The sequence below is a fragment of the Pleuronectes platessa genome, chromosome 16 (assembly GCF_947347685.1).
Source record: "Pleuronectes platessa chromosome 16, fPlePla1.1, whole genome shotgun sequence".
NCBI classification, from domain to species: domain Eukaryota; kingdom Metazoa; phylum Chordata; class Actinopteri; order Pleuronectiformes; family Pleuronectidae; genus Pleuronectes; species Pleuronectes platessa.
The window spans coordinates 5,407,084-5,434,895 of record NC_070641.1 but is presented as its reverse complement, the minus strand read 5'-3'; the positions used below and the strand labels follow the sequence as shown (position 1 = coordinate 5,434,895).

The 27,812-nt window shown below is 41.3% G+C and overlaps 1 protein-coding gene across 1 annotated transcript; it reads right to left on the bottom strand.

Annotated features, from left to right (window-relative positions):
- Positions 1 to 1,388: 1,388 nt before the first annotated feature.
- On the bottom strand, positions 1,389 to 24,856 carry LOC128458871 (oxysterol-binding protein-related protein 7). Its single transcript, XM_053443912.1, has 23 exons — positions 24,604 to 24,856; positions 22,181 to 22,397; positions 18,742 to 18,885; positions 18,585 to 18,638; positions 18,325 to 18,438; positions 17,225 to 17,392; positions 15,983 to 16,124; positions 15,734 to 15,852; positions 15,345 to 15,434; positions 15,079 to 15,235; positions 14,346 to 14,479; positions 13,370 to 13,462; positions 12,750 to 12,930; positions 7,122 to 7,196; positions 6,349 to 6,563; positions 6,099 to 6,236; positions 5,945 to 6,008; positions 5,766 to 5,844; positions 5,525 to 5,669; positions 5,265 to 5,415; positions 3,343 to 3,469; positions 2,952 to 3,074; positions 1,389 to 2,374 (listed from the first exon to the last, which is right to left on the bottom strand). The coding sequence occupies exons 2-23, from the start codon at positions 22,343 to 22,345 to the stop codon at positions 2,266 to 2,268; spliced, it is 2,787 nt and encodes a 928-aa protein (XP_053299887.1). The 5' UTR covers positions 22,346 to 22,397; positions 24,604 to 24,856; the 3' UTR covers positions 1,389 to 2,265.
- Positions 24,857 to 27,812: the final 2,956 nt, after the last annotated feature.

Genomic DNA, 27,812 nt, shown 5'->3' with positions numbered 1-27,812 from the left:
AAGAGAAGCATCCCCACAGCATGATGCTACCACCACCATGTTTCACTGTTGGGATGGTGTGCTCAGGGTGATGGGCAGTGTTGGGTTTTCGCCACACATAGCGTTTTGCATTGAGGCCAAAAAGTTCAATTTTGGTCTCATCTGACCAGAGCACCTTCTTCCACATGTTTGCTGTCTCTCCCACATGGCTTCTGGCAAACTCCAAACGGGATTTTTTATGGATCCCTTTCAACAATGGCTTTCTTCTTGCCACTCTTCCATAAAGGCCAGATTTGTGGAGTAGAAGACTAATAGTTGTCCTGTGGACAGATTCTCCCACCTCAGCTGTGGATCTCTGCAACTCCTCCAGAGTAACCATGGGCCTCCTGGTTGCTTCTCTGATTAATTTTCTCCTTGTCCGACTCTTCAGTTTGGGTGGACGGCCTCCTCTTGGTAGGTTTGCGGTTGTGCCATATTCTTTCCATTTTCTTATGATGGATTTTATGGTGCTCAGAGAGATGTTCAAAGCTCTGGATATTTTTGTATAACCTAACCCTGCTTCATATTTCTCCACAACTTTATCCCTGACCTGTTTGGTGAGCTCCTTGGTCTTCATGATGCTGTTTGTTCAGTAATGATCTCCAACAAACTCTGAGTCCGTCACAGAACAGGTGTATTTATACTGAGATTAAATTGCAGACAGGTGGACCCTATTTACTAATTATGTGACTTGCAAATGTGACTTGTGAATGCAATTGGTCGCACCAGATCTTTGTTAGGGGTTTCACAGTAAAGGGGGTGAATACATATGCACTCAACACTTTTCAGATTTTTATTTGTAAATAATTGTGAAATCCATGTAATATTTCCCCCCACTTCCAAATGATGCACTACTTTGTGTTGGTCCATTACATAAACTCACGATGAAATACATTTTAATCTGTGGTTATACCATGACAAAATGTAGAAAAGTCCAAAGGGGGTGAATACTTATGCAAGGCACTGTATCTTGCATCACCCATCTACCAGCACATCCAAGAATGGCTAGAATTGCTGTCACTCTGTTACATGTAGGTGTTTGCCTCCTATTGGTTAGCTAAGTCTAAAGTATGCATAACTAGATCTCATTACGTCTTGCCACCGGTGAAATAGCAAAAGACTTTAAGTTGGTACCTCTGTCTCAGTTAGATATGAAAGTCCCCAAGCGTAGACAATACCATGTGGGTACTGTTTAGAGAGAAGGCAGAATCTGTGGAATTTAGACACTATTCGCGAGTAGATAATAATAATCAGATTGCAATTCTAAATGTTAATCACTACAATAACCTTTTTACAACTATATTGAATTCATCCAGATTCTACTTAATATTATTTACAGAAGGTGAAGATTATTTGAACAAGAAACAATGTTGATTGTGGAATTTTTTATTTGAAACAAAACCAAAGAAAAAAATATTTGATTAAACAGTAGTCTCTTTTCCTTATTAAAATCCATTGTTGAAACATCAATAAAAAAAATATTTCATTGCATCAACTAAGAATAGTTAGCCGTCAAATTTTTGTAACCGGTGTGCCAGAACAAATCAGAGAATAAAATACGCACCATTTTTACAAATCAATAGGAGTTTACACATTAAGACTCACTGAAAAAAGAAGCAGGACAGCACCAGTTCACCTATAACATACACCACAAGCACCCGATTAGTCCTCCACGTATGCTGAAGTCCTCAGCAGGAAAATATGCATCTGAATTCATTTCTGAACTCTGTCATACAAAAAGAGCCCGACTACTATTTTTATAGAAATGTTAAAAAACGAATAAAATAGGATAACAAACTATGATATTTTCCCCACAAATATGATACATGAACTTTACATGATGATAGGCCTCATCAGTCCTGAGAGGGAAACTCAACAATTTACCAACATTTTTCTGGAGGGCAGTGATTACATTTTACAGAGGATTGATTTGTGTTTCAATTGTGAATGATCATAGTTACCGTTATTGCTATAGGTAGGCGAAAGGCTGCAAAGACATCCGGCAAAATCGGAATCAGTCTTCATTTGTTCCACTGCGGCACCTCACCTCAATGAGAGGTTGACAGATGCGTTCTAACATCCCTCTCCTCCACACCATTCACTTTACAGTATATTCAGGCATTTATTACTGGATTTACATGAACACAAATGGTCGTTTTTATCAATAGAGGGCTGCTTTCCCAAATTCATCTTCTCATTTTATCTCCTGGCTGGTTTGACTGAGCCTCACATAACGGGTGCAGTATCCTACCAAAGGTCCAGGTTCTCCATGTTGGAGAAACCTGGGTCTTTGCGGAGCTTCCAGTATGTACCGTTGTACACCCACGCTTCTCTGCCGGCCTCATCAAGAGTTTTCCTGGAAAACAAAAAAAGGAAATCACTACCATTTCTTACTCAGCTGGTAAAAAAAAGTAACCTGAAACCTTCCAAAAGGAGTAGTTTGAGTCATATATCTGTACAGCAGGGGGGTTCAGTTAAAAGCAGAGAGGTCCAGATTGAACTTTCCCTGAAGGTAACGTCCAGAACATGATAAAGTCCAACTGGCGTGATGAATCAGTGCAATATATAAAAATATTAGATGTATCAACTTAGGTGTCAACAACTTGAAATAATATTTTGACATTATTTATGGTCAGTTTTCTTACCTAATTGGAGTTATAAGAAATAAGTTATTTTCTCTTGTTAAAAATAAAATGGATAAGATTAATAAGTAAAGGTGTAATTTAAGTTTCCCTTTCTTATTTTTGTTGAATTTTCAATTAAAAGTCTCAACCAATTTTCTAACATTTAAAAACATCTTAACAAATGAAAATCTTTGAAGCCCACACTTTTCTTTACCAGGATAATGACGATGAGGCAACTTTTAGTTGTGTCTAATGTACACCTATTTTATTTGAATTTTCCATCTAGTGTTAAAAAGCATTGCGGCTCACCTGAAAAACTTGGGGATGTGCTCTTGCCCCATCTTCTCCATTTCCTTCCTCCTCTCCCGCTGCTTCTCCTCCACCTCATCCTTCTTTTTATCTGCCTTTGCCGTTTCCCCATTCTCCAGAAGCCTGAAGAAGAGAAACGGGAGTTAAATGGTGAATGGACCGACTATATTTATATTCTTAACATTTACTCAGTGTTACACATCCAGTCACACACATGTTCATGCACAAAGTAACTAACACTAACACTAACACTGCAAACTGTAGGAGAATCCAATTTAGTGTATTACCCGCTCTACCTCTTGAGCAAAAGCCTCCACATAATTAAACTCTGCAACATGGAAAATAGGACAGCAAAACATTTATCTTTTTAAACAAATACAAAATATTGTACCTCTGGTCTGGTCTGAAGCGTGTGTCAGTGGGTGGAAGAACAGCCTTCAGCTCAGGTGTTAGTTCGTTTAGCTCTCTGGCGTAATGTGAGAATCCATAAAACTGGGCATGATCATCAGGCTGCACATCTAAACAGGAAAGAACTTTGTCAATATCAAGAACTCAACCGCTGGACAATGTGGAGAAAACCTACCATTTCAACTAGTATAGGTCAATTCTTTCTTTATCTTTGTAATAGGGCTGAACGATTTGGGAAAATAATCTAATTGCGATTTTTTCCCCAAAATATTGCGATTGCGATTTAATATGCGATTTTTTATTTTGTCCTCTTTTCCCCCCCACCAAAAAAACCGTAATGAATGATTTAAATATGACCAACACAATATTAGATACATTTACTGTACAATATTCTTTCCCACATTTTTATTTAACTTCTCATTACAGAAACAACAACAAATCGGTGTGCATTTAAGTAATTTAATCAAAGTCATTGTAAGTATAAACACAAGCCATGCACTTTTTAAAACCTGTGTGCAAAATTGACAAAATCTTGAGAAAAACATTTTTTTAATTATAGGTGTGTTACTGCTCCCAAGTCAGTAACATTGCCAGTGTTGGGAAGGATACTTTCAAAACGTATTCCGTTACAGAATATAGAATACATGCCTAAAATGTAATCTGTAACGTATTCCGTTACATTAACTAATCTGAGTAACATTCTGAATTCTTGGATTACTTCCACATTGAATTGCATTTTATAAGTGTAGGAATGCGGCGTTGTTATAGTAAATGGAGCAGCAGCAGTTTAAGCTCTGTGTCCGCGGATGCGGCGGGCCAGCTGGATGCGCTGGAAGGGCAGCTTGCGGATCAGTAGCTCCGTAGATTCCCGTTCATGTCCGGGTGGTCGTGCAGCAGTATAGAGGCGCCGGGCCTCAGCAGGAACACCCCCATGCTGAACACCTCCGTCTCGCAGATGTACATGTAGGTGACCGGGGGGCTCTGGAGCCCCGCCGCCCCGGAGCTCGGCTTGCTTTTCCGGGGAGCGATTTTCAGGTCCGCCGCCCGCACCGTGGTCACTGGCGAGATGAGCTCGCACTGTGTGGCAGACACGTCGGCCGAAGACTTTGGGACCCTGTAGGTGATGCCGGCATTCTTGCTGCGGGTGAGGAGAGCATCCCAGAGCCCTACTCTCTTTCGCACGTTTTAATCGCGCACGTTGCGATTAGAAAATCGCGTTTTATCATATCGCGATTTTATCGCAAATGCAATTAATCGTTCAGCCCTACTTTGTAAGACAAGATGTTCTAAAAATGAACGGTCTAGGGAGGAAAGGATGTGTCAGCTTAGTGTCTGTAGAGCTCTTGATCTGTCATTTGATTTGGCTAGATTGCTTGCACTTGGAGGTGTTCTTTAATTATGTATTAAAGTATCTAATTTATCATGAAAACTTTCATAACAATTTTTTACACTTCCCATGACATAACCAATGAGAAATCCTTTCCCTGTTAAAAGTATTTTTCAAGCAGGCAGAACTAGGCTTAATACATGCCTGGTTTGTTTTTTTTCACTAAATCCATTGTCCGTCAACCTTCCTCTCAACACATGATCAGAATCCACTGCACCAATGTGACTGGTGCTGCATGGGTTGGACACATCGTGTGACTGCGTCTGTTATTTTAAAAAGTTTTTTGATGAACGTGGGTGTTACCACGTGAAAATCAAATGGGTTTGATGCCTACTAAGAAAATTAAGTAGATGGTGTGGCCAGTGGGCGAATTTTGTAATCAGTGTGTGCGTGAACACTGAAAAACCGTTTATCCTGACAACCCTACCCAACACCTTACTAAGACTCTTTAAATACATCACAAAGTCAAAAGCTGAATTTGTCAGGACATTTACATGTTCACACAGGACTCTACTCACTGGGCTTCCAGATGCACGCTGGTGTAGGAAGTGTGTCGCAGAAGATGCCTTCATGCCAGAGGCCTCCAAAGCGATGGACCACCTCTCCAGCCTTGTCCAGAACCACACCCTGCACCTCGTTCTTACTGTTTTCTGAGCTCCAGTATCGAGACTAGAATATAAAAAGGGTCAGAGTGGTTAAACAGTAGAACAGGAAGAGTCCATGTGCAGGATTTTGACTTTTCACTGATTAAGCAGCGAGAGACAGCGGGTATCCTGACCTTGACGAAGGTGATCTTGCAGGTGCAGACGTCGCTCTTTGTGTTTTTGATGACCACCTCACCATAGTGTTCCAACCAGCGCTGCTGACTCAGCACATTGTGGATACATGTCACTACCTTGTTCCATTCATAGTGATCACCATACCTTCACACACAAAACGGGTCAATCAATCAAAAATGTCTATTTTCATTTCTCTACTGTATTTTGTGACTGGTTTTGTTAAAGGAAGCAGTGGCTCACTTGGGCAGGGCAACGTTGACTAGTGCGCTAGAGATGACTTCCATTGATTTCCCCCAAAACTTGTTCTTCCATCTCTGATCTAAGAGCAGACAGACCAACAGAAACTAATTGTGTTAGGTTTAACGGTGGTCATACAGAACAGGTGGATCAAGCACTTATTACACACATACTGATCCTACCTTGCCAGAAAGTGAAGTTTTCTGAATCAGCGTGGCAGGCAGAGATGGGTGGGTGATGGGAGACCTGTAAACAACACACATGCATACATCTGGTTCCAAACCCAAATTGTAAAGATTTTGTCAATATATTTGTTCCTCCCTTCCTGGTGGTTACCTGCTCGCTGATGTAATGGAAGCCTCGTTCTTCTCTGTGACTCTCATACGTTTCTCCTAGAACAGGATTGAAGGGTTTGTAATGATTCCTCCAGGACGCCCAGGCGTAGCCAGAGATGGAGAATGTTGCCACGTAAACCTGTTAACATAGTTACAAAAAAAAAAAAAAAAAAAAAAAATTAATAAAGTTAGCATTGAGTTTAACTCCTTCACAGATCCAGCTGATTAGTGATCTTAGCAAACCAACCCACCATTCGCACATAAGGATCGTCAATGCTGTTGGCGATGTCTAGCAGCTCTGAGTACTCGAGCTCTTCACTGACTCTCTGCAACAGAGACAGTGGCTCATTTAGAGCGACCGGCATGGAGACTCTGGACAGGTCCTTGCCAATGTTGTTGTACAGGATGGTCATGATTCCAATTTGGCTGTTATCTGCTCCTGGGGCAGGGAGGGTGCTGCGACGACCTGGACAACACAAACAAGTACAATTCAAGGGAATTTAACATCTTAAAATGCTTCATGAGTCAAAAATGCAAAGACAATTTGTTTTTTTATAATACATATTAAAAAAAAATTCAAGGTTGAGAAAGAATAAATACCAATATATTAAAACTATTACACTGAAATGTGTGTGTGTGTGTGTGTGTGTGTGTGTATATATATTATATATATATATATTATTTATCACTAACAGCAAACAGTACATGTCTAAATACATTTGTTTCTGAGGCTACACAGTTGAATGTTAAATACATAATTGAACGTAGGGAAAAGTTTGATGTATGCTTTAATGTAATCAGGAAGCAGTTTCACTCATGACCAACACAGTTAAAGTAAGTGAGTCATGCTTGCAGATTAAGAAAGTAATAGCATTTTGTCTTCCTCCAATTAATGTTTTCAACTTGAATCTGCAAACTTCACCAAACATAGTAGTCTTTTATTACATTAACTAAGACATGAGACTTGAAATCACTAAAACTGTAAATGATATGGTCCAAGTATGGTGTGAGTAGGTGGCTTTACCAGTATCGGTGGGCGCTTGGCTGGATCCGTTAGAAGCGTTGTTCAGACTGTCTCTGTAGTTGAGGGTGGCAGTGGCTGGAAAAGGAGGAGGAGAGTCATTCTTTCCATTCAATGTCCATCTTATGTCTTGTTGGTAAGAAAAAGTTGTGGTTGTGCAGGATTATTTGACTGCTCCTGGTTAAAGGATGCATGTGTTAAAGAGAATGTGGAACAGTCTATTTTAGTTCTATACAGATTTAAGTGTGTAGTAATTTATAAAAAAAATTATTGCGGTTACTGTCATGTGCGTGTGATCTGCGCCAATTTGATATTACGTCACTGACCACATCATATGGTTGGTTGGTTGGAGAGGAGGCATAACGACAGGTCCGGTTCTACGGGGGTGCATAAGCATGCATTGCACCCCCAAAAAAATTGTTTGCACCCTCAATTGAAAAAAAATAAAGATTTTTTTTTTTTATAAATATGATAAAAATAATAAAATACTTGCTCACAAAACAAATTGTAATGAAACTTGTGACTATTTCCATTAAATACCGTTGAGATATGAGCATCCGACATCACTCTGACTGTTCAACAAACTGACAAAATCACTCCGCATTTATGTATGGTGTTTTGTTTATATGTTGCTTGGCAACAGTCCGCTCAGTGGGAATTTATTTTTGTTGCCGGAAGCAATTTCATTCGTTTATATGATTAAATAAACAAACAAATCACAATCTATTGTCAATTATTATTATTAACAGTACATTTTACTAGTATATATTTTGCTTTATACTGTTGTATAAAGCAATATCACACTCGAGGGCGCAATGTTGTCGCTCTATATGATTGGCCGCCGGCCGGCATCGTGTGTCATGCCGGCGTCGTTTGCAAAATGCACTCACCCATAGTATATCTATAGCGCGCACGGTAGTGACGTTGAACTTCTTCGGCAGCAACAGTTATATATCCGTTGGATATCCATTTAGGAATGGATATCCGAAAATGGTTAAAAAAGAACACAGCAGAAGACATTAACCGGAGCAGGGAGGAGGATGGAGACAATGTGGGTCACGCGGCAGCCGGAACAGTTGACGTTACTTTGGCTTCTGTCAACGTCAGCTCTATAACCGTTGTGGAGGCTAGCACTAGCAACGCCAGCTCAATCCTGCCCGACTCGCTGCCTTTGCCTGCGCCGCCCTCACTCCCGGACAAGCAGCCTTCGGCTTCGACACTGCCACCCGTTGGCGGCCCGCAAGTGCCAGGGGATCTCGGATCAACACAGCCTACCCAGGTATTTCTTAAAACATATCCGACTCGCCTGTACAGTGGGGTAAAGCGGTCCTTTTGCAGCTCGTGGTTTGCTGCTAGAGAATGGCTAGAGTATTCGTGTGAGAAAGATTCAATTTTCTGCTATGCCTGCAGAAACTTTGGGTCAAATAAAAACAGCACCGATGCTTTCACCATGACTGGCTACAACAACTGGCGCCATGCTCTTGTACGTGGAAAGGGGCTGGGAAGGCACGAGTCCAGCAAAGAGCACATGAAGTCAGTGGCATTGTGGAAGGAGAGGCGTACAAGGAGTGTGACTGGTACAGAGATCTCCACACTTGTAAATACAGCACAACTGGAGAGGAACAGCACCTATGTAGCAGCTATTGTTGACATCATTCAATTTATAGCTTTAAACCAGCTGCCTTTTCGTGGCTCAGATGATGCTTTGGATGCAAGAGGTGAGGTGGGCAGTGGCATTTTTCTTGCATTGATGGACTACACCCTTAAAAAGGACAAGGACCTTGCTAGGATTTTTAGCACCATCCCTGCGAATGCCACATACACATCACATCACATCCAAAATGAAATTATTGAAATCATGAGAACAATCATCACAGAGGAAATAGTGAAAGATATAGGAGAGGCTTGGTACACATTAAAGGTTGATGGCACCAAAGATCCCACTGGCTGCGAAAATATATCCATAGTGCTTCGCTACGTGGACACAAGCAACACTGTAAGGGAGCGACTTGTCTCAATGGCCACTACCAAACAATGTGATGCCAAGTCTCTGACTCAGCTGGTTTTGGCACAGTTGAGAGACATTGGGCTAAATACAGCGAAGGTGCTCAGTCAGTGTTACGATGGGGCAAGTGTCATGTCTGGAGTACACGGAGGGATGCAGAAAATCGTGCAGGAAGAATTGCAGAGAGAGGTGCCATACGTACACTGCTTTAATCATCAGTTGCATTTGGTTGTGGTGCACGCCATGTCTTCTGATTTCGCACTGGAAAACTTTTTCAGTGTATGCACCTCACTCTACAAGTACTTCAAGAAACCTACAGTGGCTGCAGTGTACACGGGCGAGAAGTTGAAGAGGTTGCTTGAGCAAAGGTGGACAGGCCACCTGGCCACAGTGACGGTGATCCTGAAATCAATTGATAACATTGTCCACTTGCTTCGTGGGATCGAAGGCTCCCAAACCAGTGCAGCAGAGGTGCGAATGGAGGCCACAGGGCTTTTGAAGGCCATTACCCAGCCCAGCTTCCTGTTCATTGCCTGCATGACGCATCAAATATTGAGTTTGCTTGATCCTCCCAACACTGCACTCCAAGCCAAATCCACAGACCTCTACACTGGTGTCAGACTGGTCCAAAGTGCCTTGGCGTGTGTTGAGAAGCTGAGATGTGATACTCAGTTTGACACATTTTGGGAGAAATTCTCTCAAGACAGACAGACCTCAGAACCTCCTGCAGCAGCACCCCCACAGAAACGACCAAGAAATTTGAGCCACTTGAGTGACTATGTGGTGGACACCACAGTTGGTCACCGTCAAAAGGAAGCGGAAGAGAGGACTGGGTGTAAAAGACTGTATTTCAGTACATTGGATGCTGTAGTGGGAGAGATTAAAGCAAGATTCAGCATAAGAAACAGCCAACTGGTGCAGGCCCTCTGCACCTTACACCCAGGGAGTGAAGATTTCCTGAACACAAACAAAGTGAGACCACTGCTTGACCTAACAGGCACAGAGATGAAGGAAGCTGAGTTTGCTGTAGCACAGCAGTTTCTGCAGGACGAAATGGCCAAATCAAATGAAAACTGGACTACACAGGACATTTTGATACGATACTGTGAGCCTCTAGCAGCCATGCCTACTGTGCTAAAAACACTCAAGCTGAGCCTTACCTTCGGTGCATCAACTGCAACATGTGAAAATTCATTTTCAACTCTCAAAAATGTGTTCAGTGAACACAGAAGGAGCATGCTCCACAAAAGAAAAGCCTGTCTCATCCAGATTGCTGTGGAGAAGGACCTCACCAAGAAGTTAACTGGAGAGTGGAAAGAGACGCTGCTAAGAAGATTCAGCACAGCTTCAAGGAGGCTGCAGCTCTTCTGAGGGTAAGAAATATTTTTTGTAATCACATTTCAGATTTTATTGTATCAAGTATTATGTTTATTTTAACATGATTATGTATCCTACACTGCTATAGTTGTTGGGTAATGTTAGTCATTTTATTCTACTGAGGGGGGAATACCTCGTTTGTATTAAATATAATAATGTACAATTTGTTATGTACATAGTTTAACCTTTGACTTTTGACTGTCCAACAAGGATCCTGTGCCCCCTGGTGGATCAAGTGTGCCCCTGTCTTGGAACCTGGGACAGTTTGAGAAAATGGCTGCTGACAGCCTGATGTCTACATACTGGTAGTTGTTACAATTTGAATGACATTGTAAAATTATTTGTTCATATATGTCAACAACAGCTTCTTTTATTAATGTATTAAATGTATTATGTTCATAAGAACCCATATTTCTTTTTATTGTATTTATTTACTGTTATGTTAACTTTAAGAATTATACTGATTACTTTTTGGACAAAGTTCAAAATCTGAAAGTGTTCTTTCCTTGTTCAGCTAAAATCTGTTTTATTTTTAAGTGGCAATGTAAAATTATTTGTTATGTCAAATATCCTGCCCCAATTTATAAAAAATAAACGTTATTTTTGAATTGCAGTCACATGTTTTTTTTTTTGTGTAGAATTCTGTTCTTTTTTACAACTCACACATCACACATATCAAAAACCTATCTCATATTCAAAGCTATCTAAGATATCAATAAGCAAATGTTGCAGCTGAAATGTTCTCCACATCACAAGACATGATATGATACCATCTTTTAAGCACAGTAATTGTTTGTTGTCTCAACATGTCAGTAGAACTACACAGAAGTGCTTGTCTATGGTAGAAAGGCCTGTGTGTAAAAAAGCGAAGTCTGAACTGAAGCTGGGTAGCTGGTTTGTATAGTACTGGTGCACCCCCTGTAATCTCAGATGCACCCCAAGGCATTCTGTTCTGGAACCGGGCCTGCATAACGACAACAGAAGAGAGGGCGTGTTTTGACCGGTAATTTGTGGAAAATATGTCAGAAGACTAGACAGAGGGATTTTGAGGAGATAAGTAGAAACCCGATGGAGTATTCATTAGAGCCTGTGAGGAGGAGGGAGAGAGTGCAGACGCCCAACTTCATTTTACTTGGAACGAGCAGCAATCAGTGTCCACAGGAGCCCTGAGGGTGGGCAGCACAACATGGCGCATGTGTGGTCGCTGCACTGCAATGCAATGCAGACCGCAAGCAAGTCGATTTGTTGCAAGAAGGCAGATATACACCATCTGATGCCCTGTTGTGAGAGGGACTTATTGGAGGTGTCTATGCTCTCCCTATGTTAAAGTCTGTGCAGAGACCCTGGAGCGGCCCATTAACAGCAGGTAACCTAACTAGCTCAAAACATTGCTAGCTTAGCTAGCATGTAAAATGGAAGAGATATTGTTTGAAATGTTGAAACAACGTGCTTCTCCAAGTCACCATTTTAAATTAACTTTAATATCCCTCTTTGCAGTCTCAGTTTGGAAGCTGACATTAGTAGACTCTTTAATTAGCAGGCTAGCGACAGACAGTTCGCCAAACTTAGCTAGCAGTAGTCACATTAGGCAGCTAAGGCCGTCAGGTCATGTACCTAGACTTCTGCTTAGATGAATACAAATAAAAAAATTAAGAGTTGTGGTTATGTATTCCTTTGTGATGTATGCAATACTTATACTACATAACATTATTTGATATTGGGTAGTTATTATATTACATGTCACTTGGTAGATGCTTTTTTCCAAATGACTTAAAATGAGTGCATTCAACATGGGGTCATTTAGGGGTTCAGTATCTTGCCCAAGGACATTTCGGCATGCAGATGGGGAAGACTGAGGATTGAAACACCAAACCTTCTGGAGGACAACCACGCTATCCCTCAGCCGCCCCTATTAATAACTTTCAAAAAAAAATATTCATGTGACCAAATATATGTTTAATAAATGTATATATTGCAGGTTAAGCTACACATTAGTACATAAAGTAATTGATATTGTATCCGGCAACATAAAATGCATTAGTAATTATATATACATGATTCTGGAAAGGTTTTTTCTGTAGAATAAGTACATTTCCGGTACTTTAAGTACTCATCCAGGGCTAGCAGAATATACAGATATTCTTGTCGCTTCAGCTTTACTGTCAAAATCTCAAAGGATTTTTAGAGCAGGAATCCCCTTAAAATTATGCTAAATACATTAAGTGATTCATTTCCACTTTAACACTCACTGTGTCCCTCTTCCGGCTCAGAGTTGCTGGTGGTGGTGATGTCACTTAGGCCAGACTCATCCGAAGCCTCGGCCTCTGACGAGCTCTCGCACACGATCACTTCACTGGCGTCAAAATACTCTGCCATAGATTCGGCCACTGAGGGCGCACGTTGAACGTGACGACCCATAGATGGTGTCCTCTGTTGGGGGGAGCAGAGGAGGAGGGCGAGAGCAATGAGTGGAAGAGGATCAACACACTTATTTTTCTGCAGTGTGCAAAGTACAAAGAGGAGACAGATCACTAGCCAACAGGCATGTGAGGAGACCCGTCATCAGACATAATCAACTCCCACACACAATTTGATAATAACGGTACAACCCACCAAACGTCAACACACTTTAGTGCAAGTGTGTAAATCGCTACGCAATCATACGAACCACATGACAACTCATTCATTTGAATTGGCTTGTAGCAGATTGTGCTCTGTTGTGATATCCTCTGGGATCATGTCAACACTTTGCCCATAATTTTTAAACAAACATCAGACATGCAAGGTAAGGATGAATGCAGATGGCCAAATTGCCATACACAAAGGGACAAACTGACTTTCACATACAAAAGCACAACGCAGTACACACCTGGTCTGGACGGACTGTGCAGAAGGATTCTTCAGTAGAGTCAGAGGACAGGGAAAGCGAATGGACTTTGGTCAGATGTGACTGTATGTCAAGCTACAGACGAGCATGGACATGCACACATATAGAGCAGCCATGCAGGACACAAGAAGAGGAAGCAGAGAAATTTAGAAACATGCAGACTGCACATCACGTAGTGTAGAGCAACGTGTCACTATTTTCTACATGTTTATGCGGCCGGAGGATGAAACTACATCCTTTTATGTAATTCAATTATATTATTCCATCTAATCATCCCCTTCTAATAAACACTAATTACTTTATCTACAAGCTCAGTGCAGAGAAGAGAACAGGAATTTAAGTGACTTGTTAAATGTTGCGTGCGTTGCTCAAAGTGAGAATGCAGGTCGACAGGCTGCTACCAAGCAACAAACAACGAAGCAAAGCTCAAAGTCACAACAACACGTTAAAACACACAGAGCTATGCAGCACAGTAAGAAAGGAGACAGGCAGTGGAGATGAAACCTCACGTAACAGCAAACTACAACTGTTACCGAGCAGCGACAGTTTGACAGCAGGTATTAACACGCCCATCGACTGATGAAACTGCTCAATTTCAGTATGTGAAAGCGATTCTTCTATTGAAGTCTTTGTGTGTGGAAAGAGGGAGAGAAAGACTTGAGGTGTGTTCTGTCAGGTCACACCTGTGACAACTTGTGTCTATCCTGTCTAGATACAGCCCAAACCTGCTAAACAGTTTCACACAGCACCTCTCCTACACACCATGAGGGCCTGGCCCTAGCTGTGTTTTGCAGGTAGATACTAATATTTTTTGCACAGGTAATCTGTGTTTCCACTCAGGGATTCCAGCAGGGTAAATCAGACACAAAAACTAATTAATTCATGTCATTCTGTTGGCGTCATCTGACGGTTTGAGTTTTGTTTGTAGGTATGCCAATCTTGTCCGTGTTTGTGTTACCTCTGACAGTGTGCTGCACAGTGTGGCAAGCTGGTGGGAGGTGTTCTGCCTCAGGTCAGGGCTGGTCCAAGCCTGCCTCAGTCTCTCTCTTTCCAAGGATAAAACATCATGAATGGTTCTGAGAGAAGAATGAACTGCAACAAAGATAAAACACTTTAGAAAAAACCTTCAGAATATTACAACTTTACTCTCAATCTCAGATTTTGTCTTGCATTGTAATTTTACTCTTCCCTTAAGCTTGTGGTGCGTTAAAACAATTTAAAACAATTACTATTAAGATCAAATAGAAATGTGGAGCCCATTTAGCTCATTCTTTCACCAATAACAGATTTTGTCAGCCACTTAATGCAATTCGGTGGGAAACACTGGTCTTTGACAGGTTGTGTAAATTAAATAAGTTAACTTACTGAATGTTCATGGGTATGCATTTCGTAGCTCCAACTAAAAACTAGCATTTCTACTTTCTTGGCCAAAAAGTGATGACAGATCTAGACGAAATTTTTTAATGGAACTTAAATTAAAACTTAAACTACTTGCAAATACATATAGAGATTCAATAAGGTATTGACAGAGCCGTACCTGATCAGTGTCTAAAGTTGACTGATGTTTCTCTTAATCCAATTTTTTTTTTTTATTGGATTTCAGAACAATCAAGTAGTAAATGCATTGACCATCAAACACTAACTCAAACTTAGTCAGAGAATTAGAGATGTTCGAAGTCAGAAGTCTGTACCTCTCTGGGAGACAGTGCAGATGTCCTGGTGGAGTTTCTTGGCCTCGGGTGAAGTGACCTGAGGGTTGGACAGCTGAGAGTAGACATGGTTTGGGATAGACTGAACCGATGCTCCCAAACCAGAGCTGGGATTGGTGCTCAGGTGGCTGGAAGTGAACTGAGAGCACAAGAAGAAGAAGAGGTGGACTCAACGTATTAACAAAAACATTGACATGACTCAATCATAACAAGAGCACATAAGGTTAAAGTAGTGAAGTCAGTCTTACCATTCCCCCCATGGCTTCAACACGGGATAAAGTCCTGGAGTGACCAAAGCCCTTAACCGTCTTCTTCTTGGGTTTTTCAAGGGAAAGATTCTATAACGAAAGGCCAAGACTGTTAAAGCCTCTTTCAAAGAAAATTAAATAAACCCCAGTTATTCTGTTGCTGAACATGTATTCGTATGCTGACGCATTACAGACCATCTACGGTATCTTGAATTCAATCAGTTGGTTCACTTAGCTAAATATCCCCCTTGAAGATCAGTGATGCTTTATCCTATACAGGGCATTGTTGTCAGCCGTTTCATAAACAATCTTGGGTGAGACATGCGTCAAATAATCTGACCCCGTAGTTACTTTTCCAGTGAAGTAGTCTAAGGAACCACAACACTCACCTGCATGCTGATTCGCATCTCCAGGTCTGAGTTAGTGACTGGCAGGCCTCCTTCCAGCCAATGGAGTCGCTGGATTAGCTGAGCCAGTTCGGTCATCTCTGTCTGACAGCGAGCCAGGTCTAACAGAGAGAAGGTCAGAATGTCAGATTAGAGATCAAGCGAAGCGTATACAAAGATTTGCTTCTGTTACGTTCATCCGTCACTAAGTACAGCCTCCATATGAGGATCAGGATTTCTAGTGGCTCTCACCATTAGTGGTTGAATCAATGTTGTGGGTCTGCTCCAGCCATGCTGACACCTTGTTTGTCAATGCTGGGTGGGAGGCCATAGCAGGTGAGGGGCTTCCCATCTCTGTTTGGTACACGGAGGCTGAGCTGGCATAGTGAGGAGGCTGGAAAATTAAACCCATCACAATTTCAGCTGCGATAAAAACCAATGACTGCTGTCTAGATTCTTCAATTTGATATGAATCTGAGTTACTTGGTGTATTAAGAATGCAAATCTCTTCACCTAATGAACTGCGACACTGGCACATGTGTGCAAGGTATAATAAAATTTGTACTATCTTATAATTGATAATAAAAAATAAAAAAATCGCGTTTTGAATTGAAATAAGGAAGATAAAGTTTGAACATTAAAATACAGTCCCTTAAAAGTAGGGTTGTTAAGTTGTATGTTGTTTTTGAAACACTTTAGTTGAATTCCTCTTCACGTCCTGATTGCCATCAATAAATAGTCATCTGAAAACAAAGTATCTTCAGCCATCACAGACCTGTAATAAATAGTCAGTCCAAATGAAATGATTGGTTAGTGTACCCATTTGTCACTAACCAACCTGCCTTCACCGCGTTTGTGTTTTCACCTCACACAGGTCTTCACAAGCCAGAGACACATACACCAATGAAGCAGAGATAATACCCAGAAGCTAGTGATTGAGTCACAGAAAAGTCTGCCTCTAGCTGTTGTCAGACGGAACATGTTCATTTATTTTGGGGGAGTAACTTTGACGAAAGGGCTGATGGGAGGGGGTTGGATGTATTGGTTGTATTATTTCTAAATGTAGCCTGCTTTAGATAGCTTTTCTGGGATTAACAACCCTACCTTCAAGTACAACTATTAAGGTTGAATGCATGAGATTATAAAATGTGTAAATTTTTATTTCTCGTTATTAAACCATGGTTAACTTTGGCTGCATCTTTCTTACCCAAGTAATTAAAAAAAATAAAACGACTTTGTGCTACCAACAACATATCTGAATGCAATGTCGGCAAATGTCTTTCGTACGATCCACTTGTGTTTGTCTGTAGTCATAACCTCGACCGTAAACTGAAGTGTTCCCACACAGCGGACATAAATGAGGGAGGGTCTTCACACTCCCGTTTGTCTGTTGTGGCTTAACTTAAAAATCTAAAATCTTACCATAAGAGGAATAATCATCAGGAATGTGTTTTGTTAAATTTTGCATTAACTGCAGCAGGAATCTCTACTTACTGTTGCTCTGCTTTTCTGGGCAAAGGTGGCCATGCCTGGGAGGGTACTCTGGCCCATGGAGAGAGCATGAAGAACGCCATGATGGACATTCATCGCCTCGTTTTTCCTAAATACACGATGGGCGCACAGCTTGGTCAACCAGATATAGAAGATATCGTGGGTCTTTGCCTAACAGAAAGGAGAGGGAGAAAGAATAAAGGAGGTTATACATGAACTAAAAAGAGGGGGAACAAGCAGAAAGTAATACACGTTTGTTTACATCAGATGAAACAGGTACTGAACATTTAATTTCTTCATTTGGATCTTTAATATATATAGAAGGGATACAACATATGCAGATATATAACATCAAGACCAGCTGCAGCATTTGCATGCCTTTCCCTTTAGAGCCAGATTAGACATTGTCATTGGCTGAAATATTTGCTGGAACGGCGATATATGGTTTGTTATTTTTAAGTGCTCTGAGCCTCCCAAAAAGTTTTTTAAGTGGGGTTTCAAATGACACTGAAGTGACCAGGTGTGCCTGGTGTTTTAGCATTGAGATAACTACACATTGTTTAATACTTCAGGCTTCTTCAGTTGGCTTTCACTGCGTTTGCTATGTTGCAGAAAATGGAAAAAAACATTGTGTTTCTGCTTCAACTTTGCGAGAGGATGAAGTTACCGCTGCTCGCTCCACCTTGTACACAGAGATTGGGGCAAAAACTGGCCTAAATTGTACAGTGTAAGCCTAGCTTAAGAGGGTTAGGTTAACTATACATACTCTGAGTTGGCCGGCTTTCATTAAGTTCTGGGCAAAGGCAATGATTTACAATTAAACTAAATGTTTAAGCTATCAAATGTTATTCTTCATGACTGCCTCAGAGGAATATAAAAAATATATATATATATTTTAACGCTTCAATTCTGTCCGCTGTTCAAGGTGCTCGTATTCTTGCTTAGATAACAGAGTGCGTTTATATTTGGCGGCTTAGGTCTTAATTGTTTAACTTATGAGGCTCATGTGATCCTCAAACAATGTTTTGGAAATTGCATTAAACTAATTGCATTAGACTGTGTCCCTAAACATAGTGTAACCATGTCTGCAGTGTGTAGGTTACCTTGACATGGTAAAGGTTGTCTCCAGCATCCAGGTCTATGCGTTTGGACTTCTTGTTAATGGACATAACAGCCAGACTGACGTCAAGGGAGCCATGGAGCTTCCCTCTTTGAATCTAAAACACAATAATAACGCTTTTTTTATACATTCACTTTTTACCCATCAAACTAATTTACATTAATCTGAGGCCACACCAGAATCAATGTATTAACACAAGAGCTCAAGTTTGTTGGCCAGGAAGGTGCAGCTCTGTTTACTTACATCTTGCTGTGCTTTTGAGTACTTGAGAATTCCTTTCTCTAAAAGGAAGTATCTCTGAAAAGGGCGATCACAGTGAGATGTTAGAAAATTAAAGGACAGGCATGATTCAATGCAATATTGACTTAACAGAACAGAAACATGCACATGCTATGCTCACCTTGTGCCAGCCTTTTAGTGGGTACTTCCTCCTCTTCATCAAGTAGCCCTCACAAATCCCAGGGATAGCAGGTTCCAGAGAGGAGCCGGAAACTAGACCCAGATCCAGGGGCTGCATATCTTCCATCACCTCCCAGTTACGGGCCTAACACAGACAGAAATCGCAAAATAAACCACATTCAGGAAATACACAAGAATTAAAAAAAAAAAAAGTATAAGAGCGTGTGAATATATTCTGAGACAAAGGAATTCGATGAATCACATTTAACTAACAGTGGCAAAGCCCCAGGGATTGATGAGATCCAGCCAGAAATGCTAAAGGCTCTGGGTGTTGAGGGGCTGTCATGGTTGACACGCCTATTCAACATCGCGTGGGAGTCGGGTACAGTGCCAAAGGAGTGGCAAACCGGGGTGGTGGTTCCCCTGTTCAAAAAGGGGGACCAGAGAGTGTGTACCAATTATCGGGGTATCACACTTCTCAGCCTCCCTGGTAAAGTCTACTCCAAGGTGCTGGAAAGGAGGGTTCGGCCGATCGTCGAACCTCAGATTGAAGAGGAACAATGCGGTTTTCGCCCCGGACGTGGAACTACGGACCAGCTCTTCACTCTCGCAAGGATCCTGGAGGGGGCCTGGGAGTATGCCCATCCGGTCCACTTGTGTTTTGTGGATCTGGAGAAGGCGTATGACCGGGTCCCCCGGGAGAAACTGTGGGAGGTGCTGCGGGAGTATGGGGTAAGGGGGTCTCTCCTCAGGGCCATCCAATCTCTGTACTCCCAAAGCGAGAGCTGTGTTCGGGTCCTCGGCAGCCAGTCAGTTTCGTTCTCAGTGGGTGCTGGTCTCCGCCAGGGCTGCGCCTTGTCACCAATCCTGTTTGTGATATACATGGACAGGATATCGAGGCGTAGTCGTGGTGGGGAGGGGTTGCAGTTCGGTGGTCTGAGGATCTCGTCACTGCTTTTTGCGGATGATGTGGTCCTCATTGGATCATCGGCTTGTGACCTTCAGCACTCACTGGATCGGCTGGCGGCCGAGTGTGAAGCGGCTGGGATGAGGATCAGCACCGCTAAATCTGAGGCCATGACTCTTAGCAGGAAACCGATGGATTGCTTACTCCGGGTAGGAAATGAGTCCTTAGCCCAAGTGAAGGAGTTCAAGTACCTCGGGGTCTTGTTCGCGAGTGAGGGTACTATGGAGCGTGAGATTGGCCGGAGAATCGGAGCAGCGGGGGCGGTATCGCGTTCGCTTTACCGCACCGTTGTAACGAAAAGAGAGCTGAGCCGCAAGGCAAAGATCTCGATCTACCGGTCGATCTTCGTTCCTATCCTCACCTATGGTCATGAGGGCTGGGTGATGACCGAAAGGACGAGATCGCGGGTACAAGCGGCCGAGATGAGTTTTCTCAGAAGGGTGGCTGGCGTCTCCCTTTGGGATAGGGTGAGAAGCTCAGTCATCCGTGAGGAACTCGGATTAGAGCCGCTGCTCCTTTCCTTAGAAAGGAGTCAGCTGAGGTGGTTCGGGCATCTGGTAAGGATGCCCACTGGGCGCCTCCCTTGGGAGGTTTTTTAGGCACGTCCAGTGGGGAGGAGACCTCGGGGAAGACCCAGGACTAGGTGGAGAGATTATATCTCAACACTGGCCTGGGAACGCCTCGGGATCCCCCCGTCAGAGCTGGTCAATGTGGCCCGGGAAAGGGAAGTCTGGGGCCCCCTGCTTGAGCTGCTCCCCCCGCGACCCGACCCCGGATAAGCGGATGACGATGAGAGATGAGACATTTAACTAATCAGAGCCGGCCGGCGGACAACCTGTATGGACGAACATTAATGCCAAGCAAAGTGATTACTAAAGCCCTAACACTATCAGAAAATGTTCATAGCCACAGTTTACTATTTTCAATTTCCTCCAATGCTTTTCCAATGTCGGGAAAAATCTACAGATAGGGCTGGGATTACATATCAACATCATCAATAACATAATATATCAATTGTGTGTCAAGGCATCGTAAGGAAGGTGGTTTTGCACAGTCAAAGCATGAATTCACCTGTAGAGCAAGCTGAAGCCAAAATCATCTATAGCAGGGGTATTCAACTAAAATTTAAAGAGCTCTAGTTAGAGAAATTCTTGAAGCAAAGGTCCGGGAGATCATAATGTCTAACTATTCAGTGTGATATACATTTAGATAGCCTAGTAGTTGTATCAACATCTGCATGTACTAAATACCTGACTGTTGAATCAAATGAATTCAGTACGATTCGAAAAACTGACAATATTTAATGTCATGTATGATTGCAGATATGTATAATATTCTCTCATTAACTAAATAAAAGTAGGGCTGCATGTTCAGAAAAAAGGGCTTAATTTCAGAACAATTTAATAATCAGTCGTCTGTCTCTCTCCCTTTGTTTTCTCTACCTGTATCGCTATCTTTTTTCTTTCTACCGCCTTTTCATGTTTAACTTGCCTCTAACTCTCATCTGTCTGCACTGTAGAGTCACAATGTTAACTGCCTGGAATGCAAAGACTTGATTGGCTGAGTAGTATCACGTGGGATGGCTTAAGTCACATGCAATTGGTCTTAGCGTTTCCTCTGCTAAACCACTACTGTAAAGTCTACAAAGGCTGCGCCGGTTACAAATAGAAGCGCCCGTCAGGATTTAAATCAGAACGTTCTGTTTTGGCTGTAGGTCCAGGTCCGTACGGGACGGCTTCTGGGTCCGGGTCGCAGTCCGCCTGTTAGTGACCTCTGGTCTATTGCAAAGGGCGCCAATAGGCAGACCGAGGTCCAGACCCAGACTCCTTTCTATATGGACCCAGACCTGTAATAAAATATTAAGAGCTTTTCTATTGTAACCCGCAAAACTTTTCTTGCATTTACGGTAGTTTTACTTAACGGCGCAGCATTTGTCTTTACGGTAGTAAATCCTGGCAGCTTGTACAGTTTACTTCTTTCACTGAATAATAGCAAGTGGTGAACAAAGAAAAGTGATAAAGCTCTTTAATTATTATTTGTTGATTGTTTATTTGTGTAATGTTATATATATATTTAGAAAAAGAAAAGGGATAACGCAAACACATATTTTTTTTCCTTTCTTAATTTAAGCACTTTATTATAAGATACTTATTTTACTTGAAAAGAGAAAATGATATTAGAGAAATTAAGTATTCCTGTGAAAAAAGTTCTGAGTCAGTTCGTTTTTTACATGTTATTTGATAAATTCATTATGAGTGGAAAAAAAATACATAGATTAATCAAAGAATTAATAGCTAGATGAATCGATAGGTGCAGCCCTATCCATGGTGAAACAATATTGAAGTATAATTAGATGTGAGCCAGTCTCTTATAATCTTTTACATTTTAGGAACAAAAAGACAACTCAAATACAGGAAACAATGAATGTGAAGGTGCCAAAATAGTGTAAAATATCCTTCTTTAGAGTGGTTACCTGCTTTGAATGTTTGGAGGAGCCAGTGCTGCTGCTCCGTGAATGGGCAGGTTTAAACGTGCTGGCAGGGGACTTGTCGAGGCTGATCACAGACTGGCTACTGTCCAGTCGGAGGGGGCACACCTGAGGGTCCATTGATGTAACGTGAAAAGGAAGTCGTTGCATTGAATCGAAGGATCTTCAGGGCAGGACGCGTCTCATGGCAAAGTGCATGGGTCTGCACAGAACAACAAGTTACAATGATGAATCAATCACGAAGTAAAACAATCCATAATGATCTGTAACGGTTGAGACTATGCTGATAATGTTATTAGCCATATTGTGTAACAGTACATATAAATAAATGAAGATACGACTGAGCTCAACGGTTCCAGAAGTTAAAATGTAGTCCATTTTCTGAATAGAGATTTTAATTATTAGCTATAATATTGTGACCACCCCATCTAGTACAAGCTGCATAATTGTGTAAAACAATTTTATATAGTGCTGTAGAAGCCACAAGTCGTACGATATCAACTGTGCTCTAACAAAAAGGTGTTGTATTAGTCAAAGAGAAGAACAATATCCAAAAGCCTCATGTCTGGATTATCAGCGTTACACAACATTTAACAAGAACAACCGTGCTACCGCAAGGAGTTTCTGAAATCGGAAAAAATTATCGTTAGAGTTATAGATAATAAAATAAATCGTTAGGACAATTCTCTTTAAACTAAATAATGAATAAAAAAAATAAAAAGAGTAAGCCTGTGAATACTTTTTGGTGTGCTCCAATTTGTTGGTACAGTCACGCGTTTTGTTTTTTGTACTTCCATGTTCACAGGCCATTTTCAGCGCATGAGGGCCTTCATCCTGACAGATATGGCAACACGTTGGACTAATAGCACCTCGATGGCGCACTTGAGTCTCAACAATCGACATCATAGCTATGCAGCAGCATGGGACTTACAAACACTTTAAAATCTGTGAAAATGGTGAGAGAGAACGGAAAATATGTCAATTTCTATGTCGAATGGCATGATGTTTTACTTTCAGACGTGAAAGTAAAACGTCAATTCATAAGTCTTGAAATTTCAGGGCCAAGTTAGCCAAGCAGCCGGCAGATATTTTGGCAGCCAACAATGGCGGTCACATGTTGCGATAGTCATTTCCGTTGAGTGCTCAAGTGTTTTTGAACAGCACTACACCATCGGAATTCAGGCAGTGTGCTGATCAGTACACAGTGTACTACACGTGAATGCAATGACAGCTGGGAGAGACAGTAACAGTCAAAATATTTTTGGAATATGTTTCTTGTAATTTCTCTGTACATCTTGCACTCTGCCATAAATGTCACCTATAATATATTCCTTCTTATCTCTGTTTTAATCGAATTGTTGTTTTGCATATTGTCCTACCCAGCTCAACGCTGTTAAATAAATATATATTTCAATCGATGCAAATGTGAAGGTATTAAACCATTCCATTTGTCAGACAACGGAGACCCTTTTACTTGTATACCTTATTCAGCTTGTATTGGGTTTCATGATTTAAACAAAGTCCGTTAAACTGAAAGGATAATTGAGTATACAAGATGAGGCTTGTAACTTCAAATGTAAGACACATTTGTAAAAGTAAAGTAAAAAACTACCTAAAATCTTCATGGTTATGTAGGAAGTCACCAAACAAACACAATGATGAAATAGGATAAGCATTGCTCATTGCAAATCTAGTGGCTCATCCTGCTCCACTGGAAAAATAAATAAGCAACACACCACCACCCCCCCAACTGCTGGTATTCACGTGTCTCATTCAGCAGGTGATGATGGCCTGTAAGAGGAAGAGTTTGCAGTTGACAATCCAGTTAAAGTTTTGAGCAGCCTGACCAGATTGTGGAAGCAGTTTGATATTAATGGCAGGAGGCAGTTATCACACAATCACAGGTTGTGTTCACAGAAAACTGCGACGGTCCACTTCCGTTTAGCTGCTACTCCTGAACCAAACATCAACTGGGTTCTTCATTTCCTACTTGATGATTATTGGTTAACTTATAACTGCATTATCAAATGTCTTCAAGAGTGCAAAAACTGAATTGCAGCCCTGACCTACAATTGAACAAATGTGTACATTACAAATGTATACAAATACTGTTGCAAACATTTGTCCACCTTCAGAAATTTTACTATATCATAAATAATTTAGTATCCAAGTAAATTGTCATTCTGGTCAACTTCGGTTAAAACTTAAATAAATATACTGACATTTTAACATTTCATTTATCATGTGCCATATAACCCAGCCTTACTCTTAGTATGAATTAAAAAGTGCACAAGAGCAAGTAGTAATAGTGAAGACAACGTATCAACCACTAGCACATGAAACCAAGCAATAAAGCATCAGCAGTTGAAATCAGAAGTCTTTGTAGCACAGTAACAAAAGAAACACACCTCTGATGGCCTGATGTCTCAACACGCCACTTCCCCAATGGTTCTCATGAGATCACTTCAGCTTTCGCTCAAGAATAATTGTAAAGCTGCAAGATTCCTCTCAAAGTTCCTAGTAAGAGATAATATTCCACAGTGGGATTGTTTTCTCCTTGTACGTCTCCTTCAGTATCTCAGTGTCCTTTGTAAAACTCCGCTCAGCTCTTCTCCGTGTTAGACAGAGCACTGCCACACCTGAATGAGCCTGTCTCGTCAGACAACAGCATTTCAAAACCGGTAGGTATCTGGGCGGGGCTGAAAGTAGAGCAGCACTCTACCTAACCAGACAGGCCGGCCCGCTCTGTCACCACGAGGTTTACAGCAGATCTGTTGTCACACTGGATGTACATTAGAAACTTTAGCTTAAATTTGTACTTTGTTCTTAATACTACTTGCATATTGCTGCGTTCACTTAAAAAAATAAAATCCAACACAAAATAGTTCAAAAAAGTTTCACTATTAACTCTTAATACGGTCAAGTTTGTTCAATACTACAGTTTACAAATGAAGGTTACTTTTTCAGGCATTTAAAATAAAAATAAATTTCTCCTCAGTACTAGGAACCCAAGTAAGGTAATGAGGTTTATGGTTCTGCATGTACAATCCCAATAACGCCATGTATTCAGGTATTGTAATGCTGCAGGTGGAGGGGAAAATAAGGTGTACAAGCTGCCTTACAGGCTTCTTTTCAAAATACAAGGCATTCAGAAAAAATAAAACATCTTAATCTACAGTTGCTCTATTGATGATATTTGTACATCTACCTATAATTATCTTCACATCCTTTGTTATGCTAAGGACAATCCTGTTTGCTTTAATATTGAATTGATTGACAAGGCCAACTGTGTATAGATTGTACCAAAATTGACATTCCATCAGTATTATTGTGCATTATGACCTGGGGATGCTGTGAGCTGAAGACAACAACATTCCCTGCATGCTTTGTTAGAGTCAATATGTAAAACTTTCGTAACATAGAATGAAGTATTGTTGCACGCTCTGACTGAAAAATACCTTTTAGGGCAGTGTGCTGCATAACCCGATGAGAAACATGACATGGACGTCCAGAAAACATGATATGAAAGCATGTTGTTTACTATGCAGATGGAGGGGTAGACGAAGGGTTAGAGTACAGAAAACACTGAGTCTCAGAGGTAAACAGCACGCAAGCCAAATCCAGTACAAATTTAAGTAAACAGAATACTGCCCTTGGGGTGTCACCCAAGTGTCTGCAAGCCGCGGACACTTAGGCGCTCATTTTCGACTCGATACAACCTTATTTACACTTACACTACAACCATTAGCACCCCAATGGTGTGTCCAAAGGGTCTGTTTTGAGACGTGAAGGGTCAGAATACTTACTGAAAGCACTGTTGAACTCAGGAGTCTACGATGCTAAAGCATAAACATGATGCGTCACTTTAAGGAATTTCAATTGCAGGGGGAGACTGTAGGAATTTATTGTGATACACCTACAGTATATAGAAGACAACTACAAGGCTGCTATCTACAACTCAAATCTCACAAGTGATCATCTTATCTGCTATTTGGCAGGTATTTCAGAAATCACCTCTCAGCGATCCCAGATCCCCTTAAGCTGTAACTAATTAACATTGCCCACTAATTGAACAATTTGGTTAAAAATACCTTACAGCCGTTGTTGTCACCCAGGTATGACAGAGAACATGAGGTATGTGGTTTCACCAGAGAAGCAGATAATAAGCAGGGGTGAGATTCATCCCTGACAGAATAATTTACACAACCTTAACATTCCATAAGGTCTTGTGACAGTTCAGTCAAGAATTCTATGAAGTCTTGGAGGCATCTCGTTGCTCACTGTTGGTTTAAATGTGCCATCATATGTAACATCCTTGCTTTTTAAATCAAATGGATGCAACACAGTGGCTGGGCAATAAACTAAAAATGTATCTGTACCAAATATAACCTCTAGCAGACTTAATCTTGCTCATGTAGGTTAATTTCCCCAATGCGTGCATTCACAAACTGTCAGGTTTCTCCTACGAATATTTTGCAGCGGCGGCCGCGAACCTTGTACCATATTAAATTATCTTGCCGCATGTCCTCACTCCTCCCTCCCCCGCTTGCCTGTGCTCACCTCCCACGTTTACAGTTAACACCATAACTAATGAGAAGTTATTAGGACCTGAACTGTAATGAAGTTTACTTTGGGTTTGTTTGAGTCACACTAGAGTTTATGACACGCATTTGTAATTTGGGACCTTTAAAACACACAAATAAGTTCAACATGCATACCCGCTGCATTTGTTCGGTACACATCCATACCGAACCGAAAGGCCTGTACTGCAAATATTCAGTTGGGATACATGTACCGTTACACCCCTATACCAGCGGAACTACAGTGCCTTGCATAAGTATTCACCCCCTTTGGACTTTTCTACATTTTGTCATGGTATAACCACAGATTAAAATTTATTTCATCGTGAGTTTATGTAATGGACCAACACAAAGTAGTGCATCATTTGGAAGTGGGGGGAAATATTACATGGATTTCACAATTATTTACAAATAAAAATCTGAAAAGTGTTGAGTGCATATGTATTCACCCCCTTTACTGTGAAACCCCTAACAAAGATCTGGTGCGACCAATTGCATTCACAAGTCACATTTGCAAGTCACATAATTAGTAAATAGGGTCCACCTGTCTGCAATTTAATCTCAGTATAAATACACCTGTTCTGTGACGGACTCAGAGTTTGTTGGAGATCATTACTGAACAAACAGCATCATGAAGACCAAGGAGCTCACCAAACAGGTCAGGGATAAAGTTGTGGAGAAATATGAAGCAGGGTTAGGTTATAAAAAAATATCCAGAGCTTTGAACATCTCTCTGAGCACCATAAAATCCATCATAAGAAAATGGAAAGAATATGGCACAACCGCAAACCTACCAAGAGGAGGCCGTCCACCCAAACTGAAGAGTCGGACAAGGAGAAAATTAATCAGAGAAGCAACCAGGAGGCCCATGGTTACTCTGGAGGAGTTGGAGAGATCCACAGCTGAGGTGGGAGAATCTGTCCACAGGACAACTATTAGTCGTCTACTCCACAAATCTGGCCTTTATGGAAGAGTGGCAAGAAGAAAGCCATTGTTGAAAGGGATCCATAAAAAATCCCGTTTGGAGTTTGCCAGAA